The sequence below is a fragment of the Aotus nancymaae genome, unplaced genomic scaffold (genome assembly GCF_030222135.1).
Source record: "Aotus nancymaae isolate 86718 unplaced genomic scaffold, 86718_ANA_hifiasm-v0.15.2.pri h1tg000010l, whole genome shotgun sequence".
NCBI lineage: Eukaryota > Metazoa > Chordata > Mammalia > Primates > Aotidae > Aotus > Aotus nancymaae.
This window is the reverse complement of record NW_026988421.1, coordinates 27,018,983-27,044,841: the sequence shown is the minus strand read 5'-3', so window position 1 is coordinate 27,044,841 and position 25,859 is coordinate 27,018,983. Positions and strand designations below refer to the sequence as shown.

The 25,859-nt window shown below is 52.6% G+C and overlaps 2 protein-coding genes across 6 annotated transcripts in view; one reads left to right on the top strand and one right to left on the bottom strand.

The window, feature by feature from the left end:
• The window catches only part of NEURL1 (neuralized E3 ubiquitin protein ligase 1), a 100,666-nt gene extending 91,016 nt beyond the window's left edge, over nucleotides 1-9,650 (top strand). Inside the window, exon 6 of the mRNA XM_012439468.3 lies at nucleotides 385-9,650. Within this exon, the coding sequence (XP_012294891.2) occupies nucleotides 385-623 (239 nt within the window). The 3' untranslated portion in view covers nucleotides 624-9,650. The remainder of the gene's footprint in view (nucleotides 1-384) is intronic.
• SH3PXD2A (SH3 and PX domains 2A) overlaps nucleotides 6,218-25,859 on the bottom strand; it is a 257,697-nt gene continuing 238,055 nt past the window's right edge. For 4 of the 5 annotated variants that reach the window (XM_012439465.3, XM_012439467.3, XM_012439466.3 and 1 more), the window contains 5 exons: nucleotides 25,457-25,574; nucleotides 21,297-21,634; nucleotides 19,718-19,767; nucleotides 16,185-16,304; nucleotides 6,218-14,257 (listed from right to left, as the gene is read on the bottom strand). In XM_012439465.3, the coding sequence (XP_012294888.1) occupies nucleotides 12,281-14,257; nucleotides 16,185-16,304; nucleotides 19,718-19,767; nucleotides 21,297-21,634; nucleotides 25,457-25,574 (2,603 nt within the window). In that variant the 3' untranslated portion in view covers nucleotides 6,218-12,280. The remainder of the gene's footprint in view (nucleotides 14,258-16,184; nucleotides 16,305-19,717; nucleotides 19,768-21,296; nucleotides 21,635-25,456; nucleotides 25,575-25,859) is intronic. The other variant, XR_010341754.1, reaches the window with a different exon arrangement.

Genomic DNA, 25,859 nt, shown 5'->3' with positions numbered 1-25,859 from the left:
GGAGCTGGAGCTGGGCTCAGTGAACCCTTATTGGGGGTGATTTCTGGGGTCATCTCCTCCTGTCCCCTAGCTGGGTAGTGCCAAAGGGTAGCTCAGGAGGGACCTGCCTTAAAATATTTTGGATCCTTTTTTTCATCCGTCCTGCCGTCTTTTCTCTCACTGTCTGCTAGCCTCTCTGTCCACTTGTCTGGGGGTAGAGTGGGTCAGAAGTGGGGCTGCTCAGAGCTCAGCCTTTTCCATTGTGCCCTGGAAGTTGGGTTGTTAGGGTGAACAGGCAGATCCTGATAAGTGGAAGAGGACACCAGAGGCCGGGGACTCTTTTCCCATGAATCCAGCGCCGGGCTGGGCCATGTCTCCTCCTGACTGGTGCCCCCTTGTCCTCAGGGACAGCCCCCAACTCGCCAGTGAGCCTGCCTGAGTCACCAGTGACCCCAGGTCTGGGCCAGTGGAGCGATGAGTGCACCATTTGCTATGAACACGCGGTGGACACGGTCATCTACACATGTGGCCACATGTGCCTCTGCTATACCTGTGGCCTGCGCCTCAAGAAGGCTCTGCACGCCTGCTGCCCCATCTGCCGCCGCCCCATCAAGGACATCATCAAGACCTACCGCAGCTCCTAACCCATTGTGGTGGGCCACCCTGCACGCCCACCTCCTTGGGCTTCCGCCCAGCCCCAGCTGAGGAACAAGCCAGTGGGGCCCCTTCTCTTCCTCATTTTGGAAACTTTTCCTCCTCCATTAAACGTGGGAAACTGAGGCCCTTGAAAGTTTGGGGAGAGGAGGGTATCAGGCAGGGAGGGGCAGAGGCAAATCGCCGAGGGAGAGGGGAGGGGACAAGGCCGCACTCTCCCTGTCTCTCCTGTCTCTGCACCCAGCTCTTCTCTGCATGGTGAGGGCTGAATTGGGATCTCAGCCTGCCCAAATCCTTCCCCATCTGGGGCAGGTTTCTAGGAGGTCGCTGTAGTCCATGTGGCACCTTTGTGAAAATCAGAAAACAGGGACCTTCCTCTGGGCTGCTGCAGCCCTGAGCCGGGGCATGTGGCCTGGCTAGTGCAGTGTGGACTGGATTTTAGGCTCATTTGCTCCTTCAGCCAACTTGAGTGGTCTGCAACCTGCTCAACCTCCGGAGCTGCTGTCTCCCTCTGACCTCTGCCTACCTTCTCTTTCCTCATTCCCTGCCCACTGGGCGTGGCAGCTGGGGGTGAGAGGCTGGTGGGTGCCCCTCATCCTGGGCAGGCTGCAGCCATGTCTCTCCCACTAGTCGATGGGCACATGGACAGGCTGCAGAGGGCTCCAGGTTCTAGGCTCCTGGCTGAGAAGGGAGGACCCCAGCCCGGCCGTAACCTTCCTTGCCCCATTGTCTCGTTGGATGCCGTTGCCCAGGGGTAGCCCTTCGGTGTGGGCTGGGGAACAGGGTTGGTCTTCTGTCAGGGTCTCTAAGGACAGGTTTGCAGCTACCCTCTCTGACCTGTTCCCCGCAATTTGTGCTGTCCAGGGCCTGGGCTGATTGTCAGAGCCTGTGGCATTACCTGGGATGGGCCAGGGCCCTGGGTAGGGGTATGTGGTTTCCCTGGGCTAAGACCAGCCTTTTTCCTTATTTTTATTTATTTGGTTTGTGGGTTTGGGTTTTTGTTCGTTTGTTTCTAGGTGAGTTCCCATCCCCTGGGCCCCTAGAAAAGCTGCCCTTGTGTGTGGGCTACCTGGGAGAGGGTGCGGCTGAGGCAGTCATCACTCAATATATTCCTCCGACTCCAGCCACAAAGCTCATAGCCAGGCCTGCCCGCCAAGAATTGCAACTCCATAAGGAGGGGCCAAATTGGGAGACTTTTTGGCAAACAGTGTCCATTTACAGAGAGGCAGGCTGAGCCTCCTTAGTGCCCTGGGGCTGGTGGTCACCCAGAGCCACAGAGCGCCCTTCCTCCTGGGTCAGAGCTGGGTTATCATGGTTGGCTCAGGCACATCAGGTGGCCCAGGACGTCCCCCCTCTATAAGGACATCAAAATTCCAGGAGGGCCAGGGTTCCTAGTGTGGGCCAGGAACAGGAGAGGGGGACCTTGTCATGGCGGGGCAGGGAGCTTGTTCGTAGGGAAGGCTTCCACCCCTGGAGAAGATGAGCAGGCAGGGACTGCCTCTTGCACTTCCAGGTTCTCATTCTGAGTTCTGGGGAGGGAGCGCCCATCTGCTCTGAGCTTGGTCCTCTCAGCTCTGCCTGCCCTGGCCTCTCCCAGCCTCCCAGCCCTCTGCCCCCTCAGATGGCTTTTTGTTTTTGTTTTGCATCCATCAGAACCTGCTCCTCTGTGTGGCAGGCAGGGCATGCGTTTTAGTCGTGGCCACTGACCAGCTGTGTGGCCCTGGCCAAGTCATAGCTGCCTAAGCCACAGCTTCCACTTCTAGAAAATGGTTGTTTGGGGAGGGAGGAGCAGGCTTTCTGTGAGACACTCGGGAGTTCTTCAGTGAGGGCTGCCGTGGGGTGGTATACCAGGACCTCGGGCTGGGCCTTTGTGCTGGCCTTGCAGTGGGCTTATGGGGAAGCCACTGTTCCACTATGGGTCTCTACTCTCCAGTCACTGACAATGGGAGGCCTCTTCTGTGGGAGGAAGCAGGTGAGGGGCTGGCTAGCTGCTCCCCCAGCCAGGGATCTCAGAGGTCAAAGGTTTGGGAGAGGAAGCCATCATCCCATTACCTCTGTCAGTGCAGGGGTGGCTGCTGCTGCCCTTGTGCACTCAGGTCGCTGTGATTGTGAATAAAGGTGATTTCGTACCAGCCTGAGGGCTGTGCTGTGCGCGGAGCACGGGGGGTGGGGGAAGGAAGGCCATCGTGTGCGTGCACATATGGGGGCAGGCTGGGGTGTGGAGGGCTGGTGTCCTGGATACTAGGGAGTCAGCAAGAAGCGCGACCCTTCCCTCAGGGGTAATTGCAGGCCTCTGAGGCTTCAGGGTGGGCTGGGGCAATCAGGGAAGACTCCCTGGAGGGGGGACTGCAGCGTGATTTGGGACTAGAATGCCAAGTGAGTCTTGTAAATTGGGAGAGACCACTGCATCTGTGAGGAGCAGGGTGTGGTGGGGAAGACGCCCTGGGATTCCACGATGAAGCCTGGGTTCCCCTTAAGGCAAACCAGAGCCCAAATCTGCCGCTTGTGGGGTGTGCACTGCCACCTAGGGGTTAATGGGGGGATGACAAATGCTCCACTCAGGTCGTCAGGGCTGTGCTCTGAGCTCCCTGGGAACAAGGCTTCCACCCCTTTCCCAGGCTCAGACCCCAACATCTGGTGGGAGCTCAGCTGTGTTCCCACTGGTGGGTGCAGAGGCCTGTGTCAAATGGGTGGCGCCACTGAGGAGAAAAGGGAGGCCTCTGGATAGAGAACTTTGGAGAAGTGTTCTAGACGCGCTAAGTGATCTTTGTGGCGGGGAAAGCTGGGGGAGAGGGCTGATGGGGAGGAGGCAGCCAGACTGGCCCCAAGGTCTAGGCATAGTGTTGGAATTGAGCTTGTTTGGCAGCACCAGGCCTCAGAGGCATGTGGGACACCTGCCTGCCCATCCTGTCCCCTCGGAGGATGCTCAAGCTACCCAGCCTCTGCATGGCCTTGCACAGCCATGGGCTGTTCCCTGCATCAGAGCTATGCTGTCCTGCTTACTGGGGTCCAGCAAAAGCAGGAGAGGATCAGGGGGCCATGCTACGGGGCCAGCTAGGCCTGCTGGATGTGGGTCCTTGGCCTCAAGATCTGCGTCTTTCAAAGCCTTGGCCATTGCCCAGAAAGCCTCCCAAAAGTGGGAAGAGGCTGGAGGAGCTTGACTACGATTCTCACCAACAAGAATGAGAGCTGGCTGGGCATGGTGGCTCATGCCTGTAATCCCAGCCCTGGAGGCTGAGGCAGGAGGATTGCTTGAGCCTAGGAACTTGAGACCAGCCCTGGCAACATGGCAAGAATCTGTCTTTACAAATAATAAAAAAAATTAGCTGGTTATGGTGGTGCGCCTATAGTCTCAACTACTCAGGCGGCTGAGAGGATTGCTTGAGTCCAGGAGGTCGAGGTTGCAGTGACCTATGATCATGCCATTGCACCCCAGCCTCAGTGACAGGGTGAGACCTTATTTTTTTAAGCGAGAGCTTACCTACCTGCCCCTACCCTCCAGCATCTTTTCTTTCAGAGGGCCCTGGGATCCTGGAGTCCACCTTGCAATTTGGGATAATGGGACATTTGCTATTCAGCTGGATGGGTTTTCTGGTGACAGGGAGAATTAAAAGGTGATTCTGTTAGGTTAAAAAGGCCCAAAACTTTATTTAGTTTTCAGGGAAATATAAGATGCATGTAAACATAAAATACAAAACAAAACCCAAATTTTACAGTCTAGAAGCATGCCAAGACAGAGCATTTCTGCAGACCAAAGAGTCCTGTCAAAGTGATAGAGGACACCTGGGAAGTGGCAGGCCAGGGGGCTGGTCCCTTCCCCAGGGACACTGCATTTTTGTGATGAGATTAAAAAAAAAAACTCTACTATTAAAAATGTTAGAAACATGGAGATAGTTTAGCACCACCAGTGATTCTGGAAATAGTTCAGCACTCGGAGTGACTGCACTGAGTTTAATGTCCTTTTCTCCAGTTTCTCTGCTGATGAGGAAAGAAGGAAAACCTGGAGGAAGGGCTCCTCCTGACCCCACAGAGCCCACTAAGAGCTGGAAAGGGAATTCCATGAGGAATTCTCCAAGGTTCTGGAGCTCCAGAGATGTCCACCAATCCCCACCCAGCTATACATTCCACATGCCCACGCTTCAGGGATCACTCAAGTCTGCCGTGCCTGGGAGTCACTTTCCTGCAGACCTCTGAGTACCTGGCAGGGAAACTCCTTTCCCATCCTGTGTCCTGGATTTAAAGAAAACCTGTTGCAGATAACGAGTTGTAAATTCAAGAAGGGTGGCTGTTTTGCTGTTCTCTCTTCAGTAAACTCTTATGGGGAGTATGCCTTGGTTATAAGGCACTGCAAGATGGCAGGTATATCCTTGGATGACTGTTCATCACACCCATCTAATTCATACCAGATGGCAGGCCTAACCAACGGGACCACCATAGGTGTCAGAGATACTTAAAGATGACTGGTACCAACAGGATAAGAAAGGAGGTTGCCTTCCTCCCAGATGTGCCCAATGGAGTCTGAACTCTGATTCTAGTTTGTGCAGGTGGGGCCTACTGTATGACCCATTGTGGTCGTGGTCTCTGAGTCATACAACTTGAGCAGCTAGCTTTGGATTGGACAGTCAAAAGTGGGCAAACCCAGCTGAGAACCCAGGAGCTGGATGCATGTATTCTGGAATCAGGGCCTGCAAACTCAAAGATTGGTTTGTTGCTGGTGACTTCCCCTCTCTGATAAGTAAATCAGTGACCATTCATTGAGAACCAATGGGGACCCAGCTTGTGGCCCAATGAGTGGCAGTTTTTTTCCTACCCAGCTTCTATGGCCGAATTTGGAGGATTTTCCAACCTGCTGTGACTGGACCCTTGGGTGCTGAATCACTAAATTCCCTTCTACCTGCTCTCTCCTTCCTGAAACACGCAGAGCAGACTTCTTCCTTCTTTCTAATCAACAGACAAAACTCCAAACCCCTTTTCAGTCTTCACACACCTTTTCTTCCTAGAAGACATCCCCTTCTGGAAGCCTCCTTCCCTAGTGAAGGGACAGTAGGCCCCAGCTAAAAAACATGCACACGTTCTTCTCACCAACGTGCCTCTCACTTGCCTCTAACATGCTCGAGCCATCCTTTTGCTCTAAATAGTTCTTCCTTCCTCTCTCCTTCTCTTTCACCTCTTGAGGCTCAGCCTATTGGTCAGGATGGAACTGGGAGCAAGGCAGGGCCCTTCAGTACAGGGGACTCCATTCTCTAAGGCCACTGAGTTCTACGACTGGAGTAGGAGAGGGTGCCGATTGTCAAGTGCAAACTTAAGAAGACAGGATTGGGCCAGGTGCAGTGGCTCACATCTGTAGTCCCAGCACTTTGGGAGGCTGAGGCAGGCGGATCACGAGGTCAGGAGTTTGAGACTATCCTGGCTAACATGGCGAAACCCTATCTCTACTAAAAATACAAAAATAAACCGGGCATGGTGGTGGGCGCCTGTAATCTCAGCTACTCGGGAGGCTGAGGCAGGAGAATTGCTTGAACCCAGAAGGTGGAGGTTGCAGTGAGCTGAGATTCTGCCACCACACTCCAGCCTGGGTGGCGAGTGAGACTGTCTGAAAAAGGATTGGGGAAGGGGGATTGCATGCTAAGCCTAACCTTATAGGCAGGCTGGGATCAAGGCCTTGGAAGGTAGAGCCCTCCACCCAGTCTGTAAGCACCAGTGTGCCCACCTTATGGCCTGGGGACCCAGGTTTGCAGGAGGGAAGTTAGCAGTGGGACTGTTTTCCCCCAAAGCTATGGAACACTGATCCTGTCCTCTCACTGGCTCTGATCATGCAGCTTGGGAACCACAGAGACATGAGATGGCACCAAACAGGGATGATGATTTAGCCAGAAACTCAGTAAGGCCTAGCAGAGCCCTCTGCACACTTTCCGGGAAGTGCTGGGTCTGGCCCTGCAGTCAGGACTAGACGTATATGTACCTGCATGTCTTGGTGGGCACACCGTGAGCAAGTTCTCACCCCGACCACCTGACTCACCCTCCGAAACAAGGACAAAGGGGTGGGCAGCTCTTTTATTATAAGGGGCTGCTCATACTCATGGCATGGCTGAGGGGCAGAAGTCAGCCTGCCTGATGACACATCTGCAGGGGTGACCTAACTGAACCAACTCAGTGTTTCTACACCCAATGGCATCTCTTTTGCACATCTTCATTTTGGAGCCTGGGATAACTGCGTAGGCTGCTTCTGCTAGACCTGTTAATGCCAGTGTGAAGCTTCCAACTAAATACTACTTAAAAAAAGAAAAAAAAACACATTGCACTCTCCAGCCAGAATGATGTGTGTGAATGACGCACACACTTGCTGCCAGAATCTGTGAGTCCCTTGGGACCTGCCCATTGCCAAGGACTTGTTCAATGGAGACAGCTTGCCTGGTATTGTTTATTTTCTCTAACCCCATGTTACTTAGTTCAAGTGGGAAGTTACCAACACTAGTGTACACACGCGCATGTGCGTACACACACGTACACACACACACACACTCAACACATGGCCCTCAAAAAAGTGAGGGAATCTTATTTAGCAATATGGACAGTTCTCTTCCCAGAGAGCTTTGCATTGAGATTCTCAAAGACTGAATAGTTAGATGGAGATCTAGGGAGAGACTCACACAGGGCAGAGTCCCACTCTGGACACAGAGATCCATGTCTGCAGAAATTCACCAAATAGGGGGTTGGAGCAGCAAGCATACAGTACTGGAGGTGGGGGAAGAAGCCACAGGGATGTCCCTGTCACCTTGAGGGGCAGCGCTCTGGGGGCTTGAACCCAGAGGAAACCTCATTCTGCTGCTTTCTCTACTGGTCCTGAGGAAGGAGGCCAGATTGGTTACCTGTTGTGGGAAGCTCTGTCTGCAGAGAAACTTGAATAGACCCCCCGACTCTTCCGGGAGGAGAATTTGTACTATCTTGTCTGGGTGTGGAGCACAGACAGGGCTTACTCCTCAGGCTGAAGTCGCTGAGATGAATGGGCGGGACAGGCTCAGCCCCAGGCCCTGCTTGTGGGAATTGGTGTCTCACGGGTGTGCGCGGCTCAGGGTTCTCACATCCCGCCAAAAAGACTTGGTGACCTCTAGGCTTCCTGCCTAGAAATTGAACTGATGGCACCCAATTTTAGAAAGATTCATACATACACCAGAAGGATCACAGTCCAAACATCAGGCATGGGGGTGAGAGAGGGCTGCTGGAGTCATTTTTACAACAGGTCTCTCTGAGCAGCTGGCTGCACCACAACAGAAATCAAAACAAGGGACAGCTCCCAAGGACCTGACTCTGCTCCAGGGACTGGAGCCCCAGAGGTCAAGGGCCCCGTGCCTGAATCCCTTTCTTCTGGGTGGATCTGGCAGGGACCCCTATCATCTTCCTAAGGAAGGGGGAGAGGAGGAGGCTACAAGATGAAACTCCATCAACCCACCCACCTGTTCTACAGCTAGGGTTCTTTCAGCACCCCACCTGTTCTACAGCTAGGGTTCCTTCAGCACCCCACCTGTTCTACAGCTAGGGTTCCTTCAGCACCCCGCTCCTTGCATCTTGCTCTCCGAGCGCCACTGGTTTTCCCTCAATTGTCCCCAGTGAGCCCTGGCATCCATCTTAGTAATATTGCACTTTTCCTGTCTCTCAGATTGTTTCCATTTTTGATTGAGAATGCAAGGTATTTGGAGGGGAGAGAGGAAGTGAGTAACCTTAAAGAAATAATATATTAGTTAAATACAATAACAGGAAAAATAGGGGTTACTTTATCTTTTTTCCCCTTAAAAACAAAAACTACCAAACCAAGGCCTAAACTTAAATAGTTCTACACCTATTCTGCAAACACTAGTCATATGAAAATAATGCCTGACTGAAATTCCCTTGTCTTTTTTCCTTAGATAGAAGTAGTAACATGACTTGCTGAGGAAAGCAATGGATAAAATGCCAGTAAAATATGCTGCTCTAACATCTGAAAGTGATTAAAATGATTCTATATAATGCCTTCGTCAAGATGGAAAATCAAGGAGGAAGAAAGAGAAACCTTTGGGGCCAGGCTGGGAGTAGACAGGGCTGAGGCCTGGCAAGAGAGCCTGTCTAGTCTCTGGACATGGGGGAACCCACAGGGCGTGGGGCCCACCTGCTGCTCAGGGTTGCCCCTTTCCAGCGCGCTCTCACTGCCCCAAAAGTCCCATGGCCTGGTGAGAATAGCAAGGAGGAGAGGGGCAACATAGCCAGGCCTGTGTCACAAAGAGGGATGAGGTGGGTGGGAAATGAAGACATCTTTTTCCCCCTGAAATAAAAGAAAGAGGTCTTTAAATAGAAAGGAAAACGAAGCACCAATGCTGTATCTTCGGGCATTATATGAACCTCAATAATGACCTCAGAAGGGCTCATTATGGTTAAAGTTGCAGTATACAGCAATACAGTGTCATTTCACATTTTCAATCACAACTCATGGGAAACTAGGTTTGGACACTGGAGATTTTGTTTTTCTTTTTCCTTTTTTAGTCCGATCTGGTTTTCCTCCAGATGGGTCAGAGCCCTAGGCCCCCTCCCTCCTCTGCCTGCTGCCGGCAGTATCCTCCAACATCACAAAGCAGCTCAGTAGCTCTAGGGAAAGGCCCTCTTGCCCTGGCTAGGGCTGGGAGTCCAGGGGCACAAGGCCTGGTATCCCCTGGCCATTTCTGAGAAGGACTGGCATGCACCCTTCTTGCTTCAAGTATTAATCTCTTTGGGTTTGCAGGGTTTTGTGCTGTGAGTTAGGGAGGTGAGGGGGCGAGGTGGGAAGACTGGGGCATGCAATCCCTGTTTACTGCCCAAATCTACATGCTGTCACCAGGTGGCAGCATTCCCCACTTTTCCTGGATGCCTGAGCAACTCCCAGCCATCCTTGGGGCTGGATGTCACAATGTAAACATGACCACACAATAAACTATAATGGGGGTGAGGAGGAGCACAGGATTAATGCAGTGGGGAGATCTGCCATTAACTAGCTGTGAGATTTTGGAAAAGTCATTTCCTGTCCTTGGGCCGCAGTAACAGGAAGGGATGGGATGGTTTGACCTCTGACGTCTCTTCAGTCCTGCGTTTTAATGACTCTATCACTTAGAGCACGGGGGATGGAGGAGAGGGGGGGTCCTTGGGGGCTGGGAGAATGTGGGGGGCAGTGCAGGTGGTAAGGAAAGGCAGGCTCTGGGGAGCACTGTGGTCCAGTCTGACTGAGATGCTCTGTGCTTGGCAGACATGCTCTGCACTCCCTCCTTGCCTGGCTGGCGCACTAGTGACCGAACTGGCTCAGTGCAGACATTTGAGGAGCGAGGCTGCGGGGCCCTCCCCCTGGAAGATAGCTACATGGAAGGTTTTTTACCTGACAGTCACTCTACTTTTAAATTTTATTTTAAATAGTCATAAATTACTTTTTTCTCTTAATAAATATGTGCTGTTTAAAAATGAGAAAAGTATATACTGCATCTTTAAGTAATGCACTTTGCTCTCTGAGTTTTTTCCCTTCCACCTTATTTAAAGTGCATTAATTAAAAAATAATGAACCACTTCTTTATCATTATTGTTCAAATAAGTACAAATAATAATATGAAGACACTAAACCACTACCATTAGTACTGCAATCTAGCAGATTAACTCAATATCCTGCTCTATTTAATACTGTCCAGCAGAAGAAAATAACTAATTTCAATTATTTTAAACATACAAAACAAGGAAACAAAACAATCTCACCACAGGCCTTCGACAAAGAACACGAGCTGTTTGCTCTAGCTGCCAGGCATCAGTGTATGGCGAGGGACAGGGGCTTGGGGTTGCCCAGGCAAGGCCTCTGGGATGGGGTGTGGTAGGGGTGGGAGTGGGTCTCGAAGGCACTGAGATGCTGGGTCCCATCTGCCCTGCCTGGGTGGGGAGCAAGGTGAGGGAGGGCCTTTCCTCCTCTATAGAAAACACCACCCCCCAGTCCAGGGACTCTGGCAGCTGAATCGGCGGCTGTGAAGCCCGATCTGTCTGAAATCAAAGGCACGTGTGGAAATCCACTCCCCAGTGAAGGGGCAGTCCTTGGGGGAAGCCGGCTGGGCTTCTGGAGAGTCCCCTCTGAAATGTCAACCATTGAAAAACACAACCCAAAGGTGACTGAGGACCTACAGGGAACTTTATTCTATTGCTTCTGTCTTCACTGGGGCACTGCCCCTTGGAAGACCAGGTTGGCTCCTGGCACAGGGATCCTCCGTCTTCTTGGGCACCTGTGGTGTTGCCAACAGGCTAGAGGAGGCAACTGGCAGTGTTGGCTCCAGTCTGACCCCAAGGGGCCAGCCGGGTCCTTTCTTTCTGCCCATAGTGGAGGCGATGACTGCTTCTCCACACTTCATACATAAGGCTTCCAGCCCTGCCCGGCTGGGAACACATGCAGAATGGCGGTCACCCAGCAGACTGGGAGCTGCCTTCTCTCCAAAAGTCTGGCTCCTGAACATCCTCCTCCTTCCTGGGGAAGGTTTTTGCCCCTCTGAGGTTGTGCAGGAACCAGAAGGACAGTTTCTCTGCTTCACCATGTCTGCGACCTGGGGCTTGCCTAGCCCCAAATTTTTCTGGCAGGCAGCAAGCTCCAGCACAGTCCACACAGTGGAAACCAAATGAAACGACTTTGGCTTGTGGAGGGGAAGAATGTGAAATAAAAACAAAAGCAAAATCACCCACCCACAAGATACAACAGAAACCCCATCCACTAGCCATCCCCTTCCCATATGAGGCCGACCACCCAGGCCCCCAAACAACCCCTAAGATAAGACGCAAAGGCCTGACATATAAGCCCCTAATCAATAGACCTCTCCCGAAACATGCAAAGGAACTGCCCGCCCGGAAATACGCAAAATAGTCCGTGCAGATTATGAAGAGACTGGTGGCTTCGCCCACCCTCTCTGTAAACTCTGGTACTGTGTCCCCCAGGGGATGCCCTGAGGAGAGTGGGCTCTCTTCTCAAGGCCAGGACAGTGACAGCTACGAAAGATGGTCCTTGCTGGCACCTGGGAACTGCTTTTTCTTCAATTGACAGTGACAGTGGCCTGCCCAGGACAGGCTTGAGCTCATAAGATACCTCCAAGCCCCAAAGCCAGAGGTGGCTTCTAATGTACCCACCTGTCGCAATGCCCAGGAAACCAGCACAATTCACAAACACAGATAAGGACAATACCAGGGCTACCTGGGGTGGCAAGATGCCAGCAACCAAAACTAGGCCAAGCAGGGACAGGACACTGGAGGCCCCCCACGACCACATCTTTTCCAGATCTGTAGCAAAGGCACAACTGGGGTCTCCCACATGGCCTGTCCCAAATGTCATGTGATCCACTGGTGAAGTCCCCACAGTGCACAGAGGGTCAGCTTTCTTGGCCCTGGGTCCCAGGTCTGGGACTCCCTGGTCCATTCCCTTCCTCACTCAGTGTGGGCGCCCCCATCCATCCCCTACCTTCCAGCTGTAGAACAGCTTGGATGCAGGGCATCTCTGAGGTCATCCATTCTGCAGGGTTGAATGTTGTCCATCCCCCACCCCTCCCTTTTTTTCCTTTTCCTTTTGTTCATCTCACCGCTCATCCAGTGGGCGGCCAGAGAGGCACAGTGAGGCTGGAAGAGCCCAGGCCCTCTGCTAGTTCTTTTTCTCAAGGTAGTTGGAGGGCACCCAGCCTTTGAAGGGCTTCACACCATCCAGGATCTGGCAGTACCACCAGCCATTAGGGTTCCTCTCCAGAACCTCCATGGATACCCCCTCCTGGAAGCCTGCTGTCTCCTCATCCCCCTCGTAGTCTGCGATAGAGACGTACACGTCTTTGAGGTTATTGTGGATGAACTGAGACTTCTCAATGGGCTTGGGGCGCATGGGGGACATGGGGATGCCGTTGCGCTGGGCGGGCAGCAGGGGTGAGTCTGAACCCTGGCTGGCGGCCCGTTCGGCCAGGCGGCCCTTGGCCTCGGGGGTGGCAGCGGAGCGAGCAGTGCTAAAGGAGGAGTTCCGTCGGACACCTCGGAGGCCATCAGTGGCTGTGAGGGACTCATTCCTCCGCAGGGCGCAGGACAGGTTGTTGTCCTTGGGTGGTGGAGACACAAACACCGACTGGGGCCTGACTGCCACCTGCCGCACGCCATTCCTCATCTTCACTGCTGGGGTGCCTGAGGTCTTGCCGAAGCCCCCAGGGGGTTTCGAAGGGATGGGGGGTGTGGCCCTCTTGCTCTGGTTGACGGTGTTCAGCGCCTGGACCCGCCTCTCAATCTTCTCCAGGCTGTCTGACTTGCCTTCGTTCTGCCTGTCCTTGGCGGGCACTGCATCTGGCTCTTTGCCAGAAGGGTCAGGTTGCTCATTTTCATCCAGCACCAAATAGTGGGAAGGGGCCCAGCCCTCCAGCTCCCCAAACTTCACGTACCACCACCCGCTCTCCTGCTTCTCCAGCACCTGCACCTCTACGCCTGCGGGGAAGCTGATCTCCGAGTCCTGGACCTTCTGGTAGGCACTGCATGTCATGTATGAGGTGGCTGGCCCTTTCCATTCCTTCTTGGTGGGACATGGGGGAATGGTGGCTGGGAGGGTGATGAGGTCAGATGAGCCTCTCCTACACCCCTCACTGGGAGCCTCGGAGGCCGTCTGCGGGGGTAGCTCCGAATCCTCACTCTTGGAGCCCTTGAGACCCCCGCGGAGCTGGCCTGTGGGTCTCAGCTGGCGCCGTAAAGTGCTGATGTCCATCTTCTCTTGGCTCTGCGACTCTGCTCGGTTCAGGAACGGCTTGGGCCGGACTGATGGCTTGGCCCGGGCACAGGAGGTCAGCCCAGCTTTTGCATCAGCATCCTTCTTTGCCTTGACCTTAGGAGTGCCACGGATGCCTGCGTCTGAAGCAGAGCGGGGCTTCAGGTCGCCACTGGTTTTGGACAAGGAAGAAGAGGAGGAGGAAGAGGAGGAGCAGCAGGTGGTATTGATGGTGATGGAGGAGGAAAAGGAGGCTGAGGAGTGGTTCTTCCCCAGTTCTGCCTGGGCATTCTTCTCTGCCTTGAGCTTTAGGAGTGACGATGACTTGGGGGAGCCTGATTTGGGGGAGTTTTTCCTGACCAGGGACAGTGAGGAGCTGCCTGGGGAGTCACTGTCCCCAGAGGAGCCTCTGGCTGACAGGGTATCCTCTGCATATGGCTGGAAGCCCTCATTCTCATAGATGGTCTCCTCTTCCAGGGCCACGTCCTCTGAAGACTCACCCACTTTGAAGCGGGCCCGCTGCAGAGAAGAGGCCGGCGACGGCCGGCAGGGCTGGGCAGGCCGCCTGTCCCCTGAGGCTCTGTCCTCCACGGGCTCCTCACTCAGCTCGGGCTCTGAGTCAAAGCCAAATGCAGGGATGTCATACTCAGGCTCCTCATACTTGAGCTTCCGCGGGGAGTCCTGGCTGTCACTGGCCCCCGGCGGGCCCTCCTCGGCCTCCCTGGGCTTGCTGGGGGGTGCTGGCGGGGGCACCTTGGGCCGGGTCAGCGTGCTCGTACGGCGGCTCAGGTTGGGCTTCTTGCGCTTATCGATGTATGATGCGGGGGCCCAACCCTCCTTCTCACCGATCTGCACGTACCACCAGCCGCCTGAGTTCTTATCAATGACCTGGGGGATGAGTGCAGATGAGCCAGTGAGTTGGGAGGATCTGGGACCCTATGACATCCCAAAGTAGGAGTGTCATACTTTGGCTTGGAGATACATTATCTCCATTTTACAGATAATAAACTGAGCCACCGAGTAAGTGGCCCAAGACCCAACACAGTAAGTAATGCACCAGAATTCAAACCTAGGTCTCTAGTATCTCATGGTTGGTGGGTTCCCCTTGCCAAGTTACCTCCCTGGTCCTCCACATCTGTGTTAACACCCAGGTTGAGCTGGCCACTCCTTCCACTAAAATGCACTGTTCCCAGTCCTCATGATGCCAGTAGACTCACTAAGGACACATATGAATAAAACACTGCCCTTCTGCTGCCCTTCCCTCCTCGTACCCTCGATGTTGCTAGGTCCAGGCCCTTGGAAGGGTCTCTAGGGACAGAAGAGAATGGGAAGATGCAGATGAAGTGACTGGGAGGTAAGAGTTCCCAGGCCAGGGCCTCTCTGCAGAGCCTCTTCCCAGTGTCCACCGCCTGTGGCCATTTTACTGGAATCCCACTGAAATCCCGCTAGCTGAAGAGATTTCTATGGGTTGAGTGGTTTCCTGTAGGAAGTGTAGGGGACTTTCAGTAATTTCCATGTTAGTATAAACTGGTTTAAGGGGCTTCTTCCTTAACTTTTGAGATCAACCAATGGCCAAGAGTGTGGCTGCTGGTTGTGCTGGGGTCCATTTGGACTGGGGAACGTAAAGGGCAGGTAATTGGGGATTGTGGGACATTCCTGGAGGGAGAGATCCTGGGGTGGGGAGGGGTAGCGTGAAAACACTGGCACCATGGGAAGAGGCCAAGGAGGGAGGGAAGAATGGAGAACGCAAAGGCAAGAAGAGACCTGTCCTCTGTACCCCACCAAAAGAGAAAGATTTTCTCCTTCTTTGGGTCCTTCATTCTGTCCTTCACCCTGCCCCAGCCCTGAACCTACAGTTCAAGCACTCCTTGAACCTGACAGTTCCGCCACATTATGTTCTTTACAGACTCTCCTGGAAACCTCAGCACCGAGAGGATGATTTTTCTTGGAAATTTAGTTCCAAGTTCCAGACATGTGATTTAAAACATTCATACTGGGAATGTCACTGCTTTAGAGGTAGAGACTGCCCAGTGAATCTGACAGTACATCACTTGTACTAGTTGGAGTTAACTCAATTACTACACAAAGCCACTGAGAGAATTGACTGAGTTACAGCTCTTCTCTGCCGCTGGGAATACCAAGCCCAGCACCAGCCACAAAATACAGTGGCCTGAATGCTGGAAGACTGGCTGGGAGGGGGCGTCTCAGGATCTATCAATCACCTGGTTTGCAGAGAGAAATGCTTAAAGTTGGGGGCAGGGGTGGGAGAAGTGATTGCATCAAAGGCCAGGGGTCATGTGGTATGACTTGGCCAGAGCCCAGGTCCCCAGTATCTCATTCCACCTGCCTGGTCCACATCCTCCTGACCACATTTCCTGCTGGGGCTCTGCAGGATCCTGGCCCTGAGGTGTTCCTGGGAGAAAAACTTGTAGGGTAGTGCTGCCTATTCTAGTCCCCTTGTAGATGAAACTCCCAGTGACATCCTTGTATCGTAGGCTCTGGGAAGCCCTGCAATGTCCTGGAAGCTCATTTGACCACAGAAGCCCTTTGTTTCGAGGCCCGTATCACAAGCTCCCGCACATGCTCTGGGAAGTGTCGCTGTGCGACAAGCCCTGTGAGCTCAGGGTGGAGCATGAGAGCTGCGATCTAGTCCAGGCTGTGGCACTGGCCGGCGCCAGGCAGATGCTCATCCTTGTGGTGCTTGTTTCTGTACCTTTCCGGCTGCCCCTCAGGAGTCTTACTAGCAAGGCCTAAATGGGAAATGCAGTTCTGCCATGATGAGTTAAAACCCTGGGCCTCATGGCCCGAGGCTTACCTCTGCCTTCTGTCCACCCCGAAAGCTGATGCCATCAGAAATGCACGACTGGAATTCGGCAATGGTGTAGTACTCCACCTCAACAGAAGGGGGCTCTGGTGGCTTTGGCAGTTGGAACCCCTAAGGTTGAAGAAGACACAGTGGGCAAAACCCGCCCAAATCAGAAGAGTAACATGGCCAAGTGTTGGTCCCCTCCACTCAGTCCCCAGGAGGTGCGGATGGCCGTTTACACCAGCCGGACAGCAGCTAGCCTAAGTACAAATCTATCACTGGCGTCTCGGTATACCCCCAGGGGACTGCTCTGATGAGGCTTTCTCATACTCAGGATTCACGGGAGGCTTGTCTGAGCTATCAAAATGCTCACATTACTATTACTATCATTATCATCATCACTCTGAGACAGGATCCTGCTTTGGGACCCAGGCTAGAGTGCAGTGGAGTAATCAGAGCTCACTGCAGCCTCCATCTCCTGGGCTCGAGTGATTCTCCCACCTCAGCCTGCCCAGTAGCTGGGACTATAGGCACCTATTACCACACCAGGTTTTTATTATTATTATTATTTTTTTTTATTTGTTTTATTTTTGGTAGAGATGGCCTCTCTCACGATCTGGAGGAATTTGCTTAAAAAAAAAAAAAAAAAAAAGAAACAAAAGTAGAGATAGTGCTTTGCAATGTTGCTTAGGCTGGTCTCATACTCCTGGGCTCAAGCAGTCCTCCTGCCTCAGCCTCCCAAAGTGCTAGGATTGCATCATAAGCCACCGTGCCCAGCACAGAATGCTCATTTTTAAGACAGTAATTTTTAATCTTACATCTCTGGAGGTCAAGTTTTCAGATGCCTCAATAGCTGAGTCGCAAAACGAAAATTAAGAAGAGAAATCGCCTGTAATCCTAGTGCTTTTGGGAAGCCCAGGTGGGAGGACTGCTTGAGGCCAGGAGTCTGAGACCAGCCTGGGCAAACAGTGAGACCCATCTCTAAAAACAAAACAAAAAAATTAGGTGGGCATGGTGCTATGCATCTGTGGTCCTAGCTACTCGGGAGGCTGAGGCGGGAAGATAGGTTGAGCCCAGGAGCTCGAGGCTGCAGTGAGCCACGATCAGACCACTGCACTCCAGCCTGAGTGACAGTGTCTCTGAAATTTAAAAAAAAAAAAAAAAAGAGAAATCATTCTAAAAAAGCCCTTGCACACTGTGCTGTGGGAGAGGAAGGAAAGCCACTGTCCTGGAGTCTAGGGGCCAGGGCTGCAGCTGGGACTTTGGCAGCACAGGCAGGGTGATGGAGCACAGTGATCTCTAGTCTGGTGGGTGTGTAACGAGGCAGTTCAGTTGGCTGAGCAAAGTCTTAGCTGGTCATCATGACGAGGCCAGATAGGCAGGCACTAAATAAAACTCGCAGTATTCTGTGGGCAGGGCAGAACCCGCTGGAGATACTCGGTGCTTTTCAGACACTGGCACAGCAGCATCTAAGCATGACATTCAGGGACATTTAGAAGCTGGCCTTTGCCCATGGGTCGTGAGCCTCACCCATTCATTTAACAACTGTGTGTTGTGCATCTACTGGGTGCCAGACACTGGTCTAAGGCACTGAGCACCCACTAGGAAACCAAATGGACAACCCCTTGTCCTTGTGTATTGTACGTTTTTGCTTCAATGGTCTTGTCTCAGCTAAAATGGACTTTGTACCCTGCTATTTATGTCCTCCCTCATGCAAAGGGGTTCAAATAAAGCAATTGGAAAAAAAAAAAAGGTGGGAAGGATGAGGGGATGAGAAGAAACTTGGTGTAGCAGGAAGACTTGGAAAGACCTTAACCTTGTCTCTGGATTCCAATCCCAGCAATTCACCAGCTGCGTGGCCCTGGGCAAAGTCCCTGACCTCTCTGAACTTCAGTTCTCTCATCTGTGAAATGGAACTAATACCAGCATCATGAAGAGGATCCCTGAGATAATGTGCAACACTTTGGGCCTGGCCAGGGGTAGAGGGAGATCTCAATAAATGGAAGCAGGAGCTCAGCACTCCTCCTGAACTTCTCTTCTTCCCAGCCTTCCTCATCCTTCAAGGCTCTGCATGTCCTAACTCTGCCAGTTGAAACTGAGCTGGGTCAGAGTGAGTGAGGGGTGGGAGGAAGCTGGTTTGAGGGATCAGGTGAGAATCTGCCACCCTTCCCGGCCCCAGGGCCTGGCTGTGCAGTCGTGCATGTGAGCAGATACAGCGCAGACACAGCACAGGCCACATCTCTGGCCAGGTGGGATTCAGCTGGGCCTAACTGGAAACAGCAGCCCTGCCTCAGCAATCCCTGCATTTGGTAAGTGTGGAAGGAATTACCCCATTCTTGCCAAAATCAAGTCTGCCTGAAAATAATTAGCCGTGGCTAAAAGAGATGATAGGGAGGGAGAATACAGTGTTTGGGCATATAAAATGCAAGGGGAAAAGGAGAAACCCCAGAGGGCCCCATGGCCAGGGCAAGGAGGGTCTCATCTCCAGGGATGAAATCTTTAAAAACTGTATTTTTAAGGAGGGCCTACTCTTCCACAGACTAGTGCCCCCTAGCCAAGGCTGATGTCACTGACCACAGTAACTCTTGCTGCTCAGCCCAAATGTGACTTCAGAATCCTCCTTAACCCAGTGCACCAGGTAGTAGTACCAAGCAGGCCAGAGGGGACATAGGAAATGGAAGCCTGCTCGCTAGCCCTCCACAGACTTCGTCTCATTTCACGCTTACAACAGCCCGAGGAGATGGCTAGTACTGTCCCGCCTGATAAATAAGGGCACTGAAACTTGTGGAGGGCAAGTGACTTACCTACAGTCTCTCTGCCTCTAAGTGTCAGAAGTGGAATAGGAATCCACGCCTGGCACTCTTGAAGACCCACTCTTTCCACCACATCCCCCTGCGCCTACTAACAGTTCTTTGTTCCAGGGCTCTCGGCCTGCCACCAGCATTGCAGGCACCCAAGCCCCGGCCCTTGATTGCACATCTGCCTGCATGAGGGTCTGGACACCAGGAAACCCTACCCACGTGGGCCAGGGACCCTGGCAGTGTTAACCTCTTGAAGCTTGGACATGAGCCAGTCCTGGCCACTCACACTCTTCCCTGGAAGACGCTCACTGATTTGCCCTCTGCCCTCCCAGACTCTGACATCCACCACCTCCACTGGGCATTCCTGACCAGGGAAAGCTGAAAGGCGTCCAGGCTAGCATGGACAGCAGCCCCATTTCCAGCCCCTGGCAATACCCCTGGCTGGACACTTTTGCCGGGCAGTCTAAATGTTTATGTCTGCCAATGCAGTGGGAGGGATGGATTTATTTAGCTTTGGAGTGCAGCATGTTTCCGATTATAAACTGTCCAGCCAGGCCCCCAGGAAGGCTGGGATCTGCAGGCTTCCCTCCCTGCCCCCAGCTCCACAAAACTAGAAGCCCCAGCATGGCCCTGGAAAACCCCTGGATCAAGAGGCTCTGCAGCAAGATAGTCAGTTGATCAGGCGGCTACAGTGCATCCACAGAATAGGAAGGAAAGGGAGAAGAAATTCAGTACACATACCAGGCTGGATTCTCTGCGTGGTGGTGGTCTTGTCCGTAGGTTTGGAGAGCCTAGAAGAGACATGGCTTCAGTAATCCCAATCAGACGATAGGCAACAGTGCCTATACCTGCCTTCCTTAGGTGGAACTAACTCCTCATCCTTGCAAGTTCATGCTTTTGCTCAGCCATTATGAAGGACTTGACACTGTTACTACGGGCACTATAGTTGGGCTCCTTCAAGGGGAAACTGTAGATCTTTACCCTGACTGTGCTGCCAGGGGATCTATGAACCCTCTACAATTATGTGCACTTTTCAAAATGTGCAGATATGTGGGCATTTTTCAGGGTAAAGGGTGTATAGCTTTATCAGATTTTCAAAGGAGCACAGACCATGTCTATTTTTTGCTCACTATTAAATCCATAGAAGCTAGCACAGTGCCAGGCAAGAGGAGGTGCCCAATAACTGTTTCCCAGCTGGTTGCCTAAAAGACTGGGCATGAGAGCTAACTGAACCCAGTGGAGCAAAACTAAAGAAACAGCTTTCCTCCAGATTTTAAGAATGGCTGGACATAAACAAAAGCTAGGCTCCTATAACACAGAAGTTTTAAGACACGACAAAAGGCAATATTGTGCCAGAGATGGAGGGTGCCAGATTGCCCGGAATCTCCTGTAGGAGTGAAGGTGATTCTTGAAGAACGCCCTGTTGAAACTGCCTGTGCAGAGTGGTAAAGCCTTAGCTTCCGAGTCTTTTAGGTTTCCAGTAACCAGTGGAAAGTCATAGGGAAGGAGCTGCTAAGGCCCAGAAGGATGTTTCTCCACAGACTGTCACTCCACAGAGCAGCCGTGCATACAGCGCCCACATTCAATAGCCTAGGGAAATGTGTCTTTTTGATTTTTTTTTTTTTTTTTTTTTTTTTTTTTTTTGAGACGGAGTTTCGCTCTTGTTACCCAGGCTGGAGTGCAATGGCGCGATCTCGGCTCACCGCAACCTCCGCCTCCCGGGTTCAGGCAATTCTCCTGCCTCAGCCTCCTGAGTAGCTGGGATTACAGGCACGCACCACCATGCCCAGCTAATTTTTTGTATTAGTAGAGACAGGGTTTCACCATGTTGACCAGGATGGTCTCGATCTCTTGACCTCGTGATCCACCCGCCTCGGCCTCCCAAAGTGCTGGGATTACAGGCTTGAGCCACCGCGCCCGGCCCTTGATTTTTTTTTTAAAAAGCTACATATCATCTATCTTAACTTATAAAGCCTTTACTATAAGGAAAAGATATGTTTCTTGTTCTTGGAACACGTGTATCTGCAGAGTGACCACTGGTGGCTCTCCAGTACAGAAGGAACGAACGCTATCACCTACACCCTCATGTGATTTAGCTTCTGTGGAGCAGATGGGAGCCCCTGAGTCATCATACTCCTCTGCCTTCCCACTCCTGTGATGAGCATGACACATTTTGACAGAGCACGGGTCAAAGGCCAGTCTGTAGCCCAGGAGGAAAACTCCATGGGGGTCCTGCACCCTCCCCCCCACCACTTTCATGCATTTATGCTCATTCTCTAAGGAGCTTTACAGTGAGGACCCAGGTGAGAGAGTCTCTTACTGATCTGGGCCCGCTGAGGGGCAATCCTGGCCACAGCTGGAGAGCCCTGGGCCAACCTGGAGACAGTCCTGTCAGGGATGCCCACGGCGCTGCCATTGGAGGCATTGCAGAGGATGGGCAGGCTGATCTCCTTCTTGGTGATGGGGGCCTCGTGGCCTTCGCCTTCGGTTGGTGGGGTTTCCTTGTCCCCAGATGCTTTCTTGTTCAGCAGGTTGCTGATCTCCATGATGTTCCCAATGATCTCCACTGGGCCGGCCAGGTTCTTCTTCCGGGTTGGCAGGTCATCCTTGGCCTTCTTCAGGTAGGATGCTGGCGCCCAGCCCTCTTTGCCCAGGTATCTGTGGGAGGAGCAGGATGACCTCACACCCACTCCCAGACCCTAGGATCCATTTGGCCTTGCCCAGCGGAGCCTGCCTTACCATGTTCTGCAAGTCTTGGCAATCCCACTACTCTGGAGAGAAATGGCACCGAAGGTAGGTGGAAAAGACCCAGAACACCAGTTCCCACTGCCCCCCCACTGCGCTCCTTTTTCTTTGCCTGATCGCTCTTGGGGTGGGCTCTCACTCTCTGCAAAGTCAGGCAAACGTGGGAGCTTGGGATCAGATCTATTAACTTTTGAGTTGCCCCAAAGGAGGACTTCATAATGGCTTGCTACTTCCCAATCGGTTGAGGAGAACTGGAGAGATAAGAAATGAGAAGGTGTAGATGTGGTATGTAGAGTTAAATCCCCTGTAGGAAGGGGAGGGATTAGAGAGGAAATTTATTCCACAGGTGAGAGTCAGGCAGTCTGAGTTCTAGTCTATGGCACCTTGCACAAGTCCCTTCCCTGGAGCTCAGTTTGTGTCTCTTCTGTAAGATGTAGGGATAGAGTCACTGTTAAAAATGTATCCAGAAGGACAGACACATTGAGATCAACTAAGATGTCTCCAAAGAAGGCTGACTGAATGGGAGAGCTATGGTGCCACTGCAGGGACAGTAGGTGGATCCTCTATAGACTGTCACAGACCACGTTCATAAGCCAGGCTCAATTTAATGTAGTGGAACAAGGATGCATTATTCAATAAATGACTGGGGACTGGGCGAGGTGGCTCACACCTGTAATTCCAGCATTTTGGGAGGCTGGGGCAGGAGGCTCACTTACGGCCAGCCTGGGCAACATAGTGAGATCTCGTCTCTACCAAAAAAAATGTTTTTTAAAAATTAGCTGGGTGTGGTGGTGCATACCTGTAGTCCCAGGTACTCGGGAGGCTAAGGTGAGAGGACTGCCTGATGCCAGGAGTTTGAAGCTACAGTGAGCTATGATCGTGCCACTGCACTCCACTCTGGGCAACAGAGTTATCTCCAAAAACGTAGTAAGTGGTCTGGGGAAAACTGATGACCCAATTAGGAAAAACAAGACAGACACTGGCTTTACACCATATAGCAGAATAAAAAAAAGACTGACATAATGCTGGGGGTTGACAAAGTCTATGTGGGGCTCCAAAAGCAGAAACCATAAGTGAAAAGACAAAAGCACATGACTAAATAAAATGCAAACCAAAACAAAACAAAAACAAAAGGAAACAAGACCAAAAGCCTGTAAACAAAGGCAAAAGGCAGATCATAGGGCTGACTTAATTTCTGGTGATTCGATGACTTCTGAAAACAAGCTTTTCCTTTTTTCCCCATGGTGTTGAGTTTTCACCCAAACCCATGGGGACTTCACTTCCTGGTCCAGTAGTTGTTGGCCAATACCCTTAGGTCTGGGTTGCAATGTCCCCATCTGCTCTCTAGAACACATCTGGCTCTTTGGAATGGCTCCTCCATGCCAGATGTCTGAAAACCTCCCCATCTCCCTGATCTGACCTTGTTCTTGGACACTCATTAGGTGGGAGAACAGGAATATGAAAGCTGAAGTTCCTATCGACACGTCTGAGCTTTGCAGAAAAAGTGCAGGTAGGAGGTGGCTTCTTACGTTCATGTCACAGAAACATGCAGGCAGGCTGACCCAAGCTTGCCTTCTCAGGGATTGGGAGGCAGAGGAGAGTTAACACATGGGTGAGAGTCAGGGGCCTTCTTGGCTCCCTGATGCAATGAGTGCAAACAGAAGCACAGAATTTTAAGGGTGGATGGGAGCAACTAGTAAAAATACCTAATCTTCATGTGAGCCAACAGCCATGGCTCAGAAAAGCAAAGCAGGCAGCAGAGGGTCACACAGCGAGCTCTTAGCAGCATCTGGCCCACAGCCTGGTGCTCTTGCATCTTGGAGAAGAGACAAAGATGAGCCCACTGGCCCTCGCTGATGGTTCTTCTACATGGACACTGTAGAGCTATGGGGAGAGGGGGCTCATGGAGGTGACGGTCAGGCCTGCTTAGGGCCCCGAGTGCTCCTATTTGTGTTCCTTCAGTGCTACATGGGTAAAATCAGATTTCAGGAGAAGAAACGCGAGGGAATCAGGAGTGGCTGTGTGTGTCTGGGTCCAGCTCTGCTCACATCTGCTTTCCAGCTCTGGAGAATGAAATGACTCCAGAGGGAAGCAAGCTGGAAAGGGCGCGATGGAGAGCGAGAGCGAGAGTGAGAGAGAAAGAGAGAGAGAGTGTGTGTGTGTAGGGGTGGGGGGAGGAGAAGAAAGGAAATGAGGATCAACGCAGAGCCTGGAATGTTGGGAAATGGCATATTTAAGGGGGTGTCTGGCAGCCTTCTTAAGGTGGAATCCTTTCAGCAGGGTTTTCTCAATCCAAGCTCCTGCTGGCTGTAAGACTAGGCCATGGGGACAGGAATGGACTAGAAGCAGCTCAGAGTTACTTTGTTGGTTATTTTAGAAAACTAGAAAATAAAATAATGAAGCAGCCTTGTAGATAAGCTCTAGGCAAGTGAGCTAGGCCACCAGCCCGCCAGAATCTTTCCTGGCTTTCTCATGTGAGACTTGTGGCTGGCAGATTATCGGGTTGGCTCTTGTTTCCATTGCTTAGAGAACATAAAAGTCTAGGGGCAGTGGCTTTCAACAGCACACGTCCAGATGCACAGTCCCATCCCGCCCAATGGGACAGAAAGGGACGTCTCAGCTCTCCTGACTGATATGCACCAGGGCTCCGGGGTGAGGCAGGGTAGGGGCAGCGGGGGTGGCAAGTGTGATGGAGCCATGTTCCATCAGGTCACACTAAGGTGCTATCTCCATATGTCCAGTGACCTCAGCATGGACTAGGCTTTAAAGCCATCATGTTCCCTAATTTTGTATCATTCTGAGTAACTGTCCCATGAATACTCGCATTGCCTGGGGCATGGTGATGCCACTGCACAATCCCGTCCCCTCTGTGGGAAACCACCTAGAATGCACGTCCTGCCCATGGTGGGTCTGGGGTCCCCAGAGCCCATGGATATGAGACTATCTCTGTCAGCTGGGTAAGTGGCAGAGAAGACAGAAGGTGGGCAGTCATCACAGCTGAGCCAGTTCAAAGGATGCCAAAAGCATTTCCTGAGAGCAGGGGTCCTGGAAAGGCAGGTCTTGGCAGGGTAATGGTGAGTGAAATCCACCAGGTCAGGAAAGACCCCACTTCCCTACCCACACCCTTAAATAGGATTCTAGGCTGGGAACTGTGATTAGGCCTGGGAGAGGGAGGGGCAAGAGAAGGAAGAAGCCTCTGATGGCCTGAGCTAAGGCCTGACTTCTGCTCCAGCCCTGCAGTTTGGACGGCCAGTCCCTATTCACCAGGGACATGGCTGCAAGAGGCCTGCATCTGTGCCCGCCGCTGTCCCCGCAGCCCACCTCTCTGAGTGCTGAGCCTGGGCAGCAGAGGCTGCCTGCTGGAACCTCGGCAAGGCCTGTGGACGCCAGTGCTCCAGGCAGCCAAGGCCGGACACACAAAACCAAATTCAGATGTGCTGAACTCTTGGCAGATGCGTGGGAAGGGATTGCACCACAGCCTGCAAGCTGAGCCGGGGCCTCTGTGCCCCGCTGGCTGTGGCTCAAGCTCTGCTTTGTGTGTCCCGGGAGAAAATGTGCAAGATGAGCACTCTGGTTGAGCTGTTCAGCTGTGCAGAGGTGGAGCAGCCAGCCCTGTGCCATGAGCACAAAGCTGTCAGCATCTACCTGCCGTCAGGTGGCCACAGCCACCTGGCACTCTGTCCAGGGTCTGGGTGGGTGAGAGGCACCTCTTTCATCCATGTAAGTGTTCCCTACCTGATATACCACCAGCCTTCCAGATTCTTCCGGATCACCTCCACTGTGACGCCCTTCTCAAAGCCAATCTCGTCCTTGCTTTGGCTGGTGTAAGGCTGCACAGTGACATACTTCTCCTCTGGGGGTGGGAGCAAGAAAGCAAGTCAGGGTGGAGGTCCTGCTTCCTGTCCCCTCCTCCTGCCCTGGCCTGGCCTTTGCTCAGCAGCTTGCCAAGGTGCACTGGGTTGGCTCTGGCTTCTCCAGGGGAGGGAAGGACAAGGCCCCAGACGTGGCAGCAGGGAGACCACGGGAGCAGGGGTCACTGCTGCTCCCAATGTGTGCCAAAGCCAGCCAGGATCCAGGTTGCCAGGCAAGGCCCTGGGAGCAGGGAGTTGGCTCTCCTAGCCTGATAATGGCAGCAAGG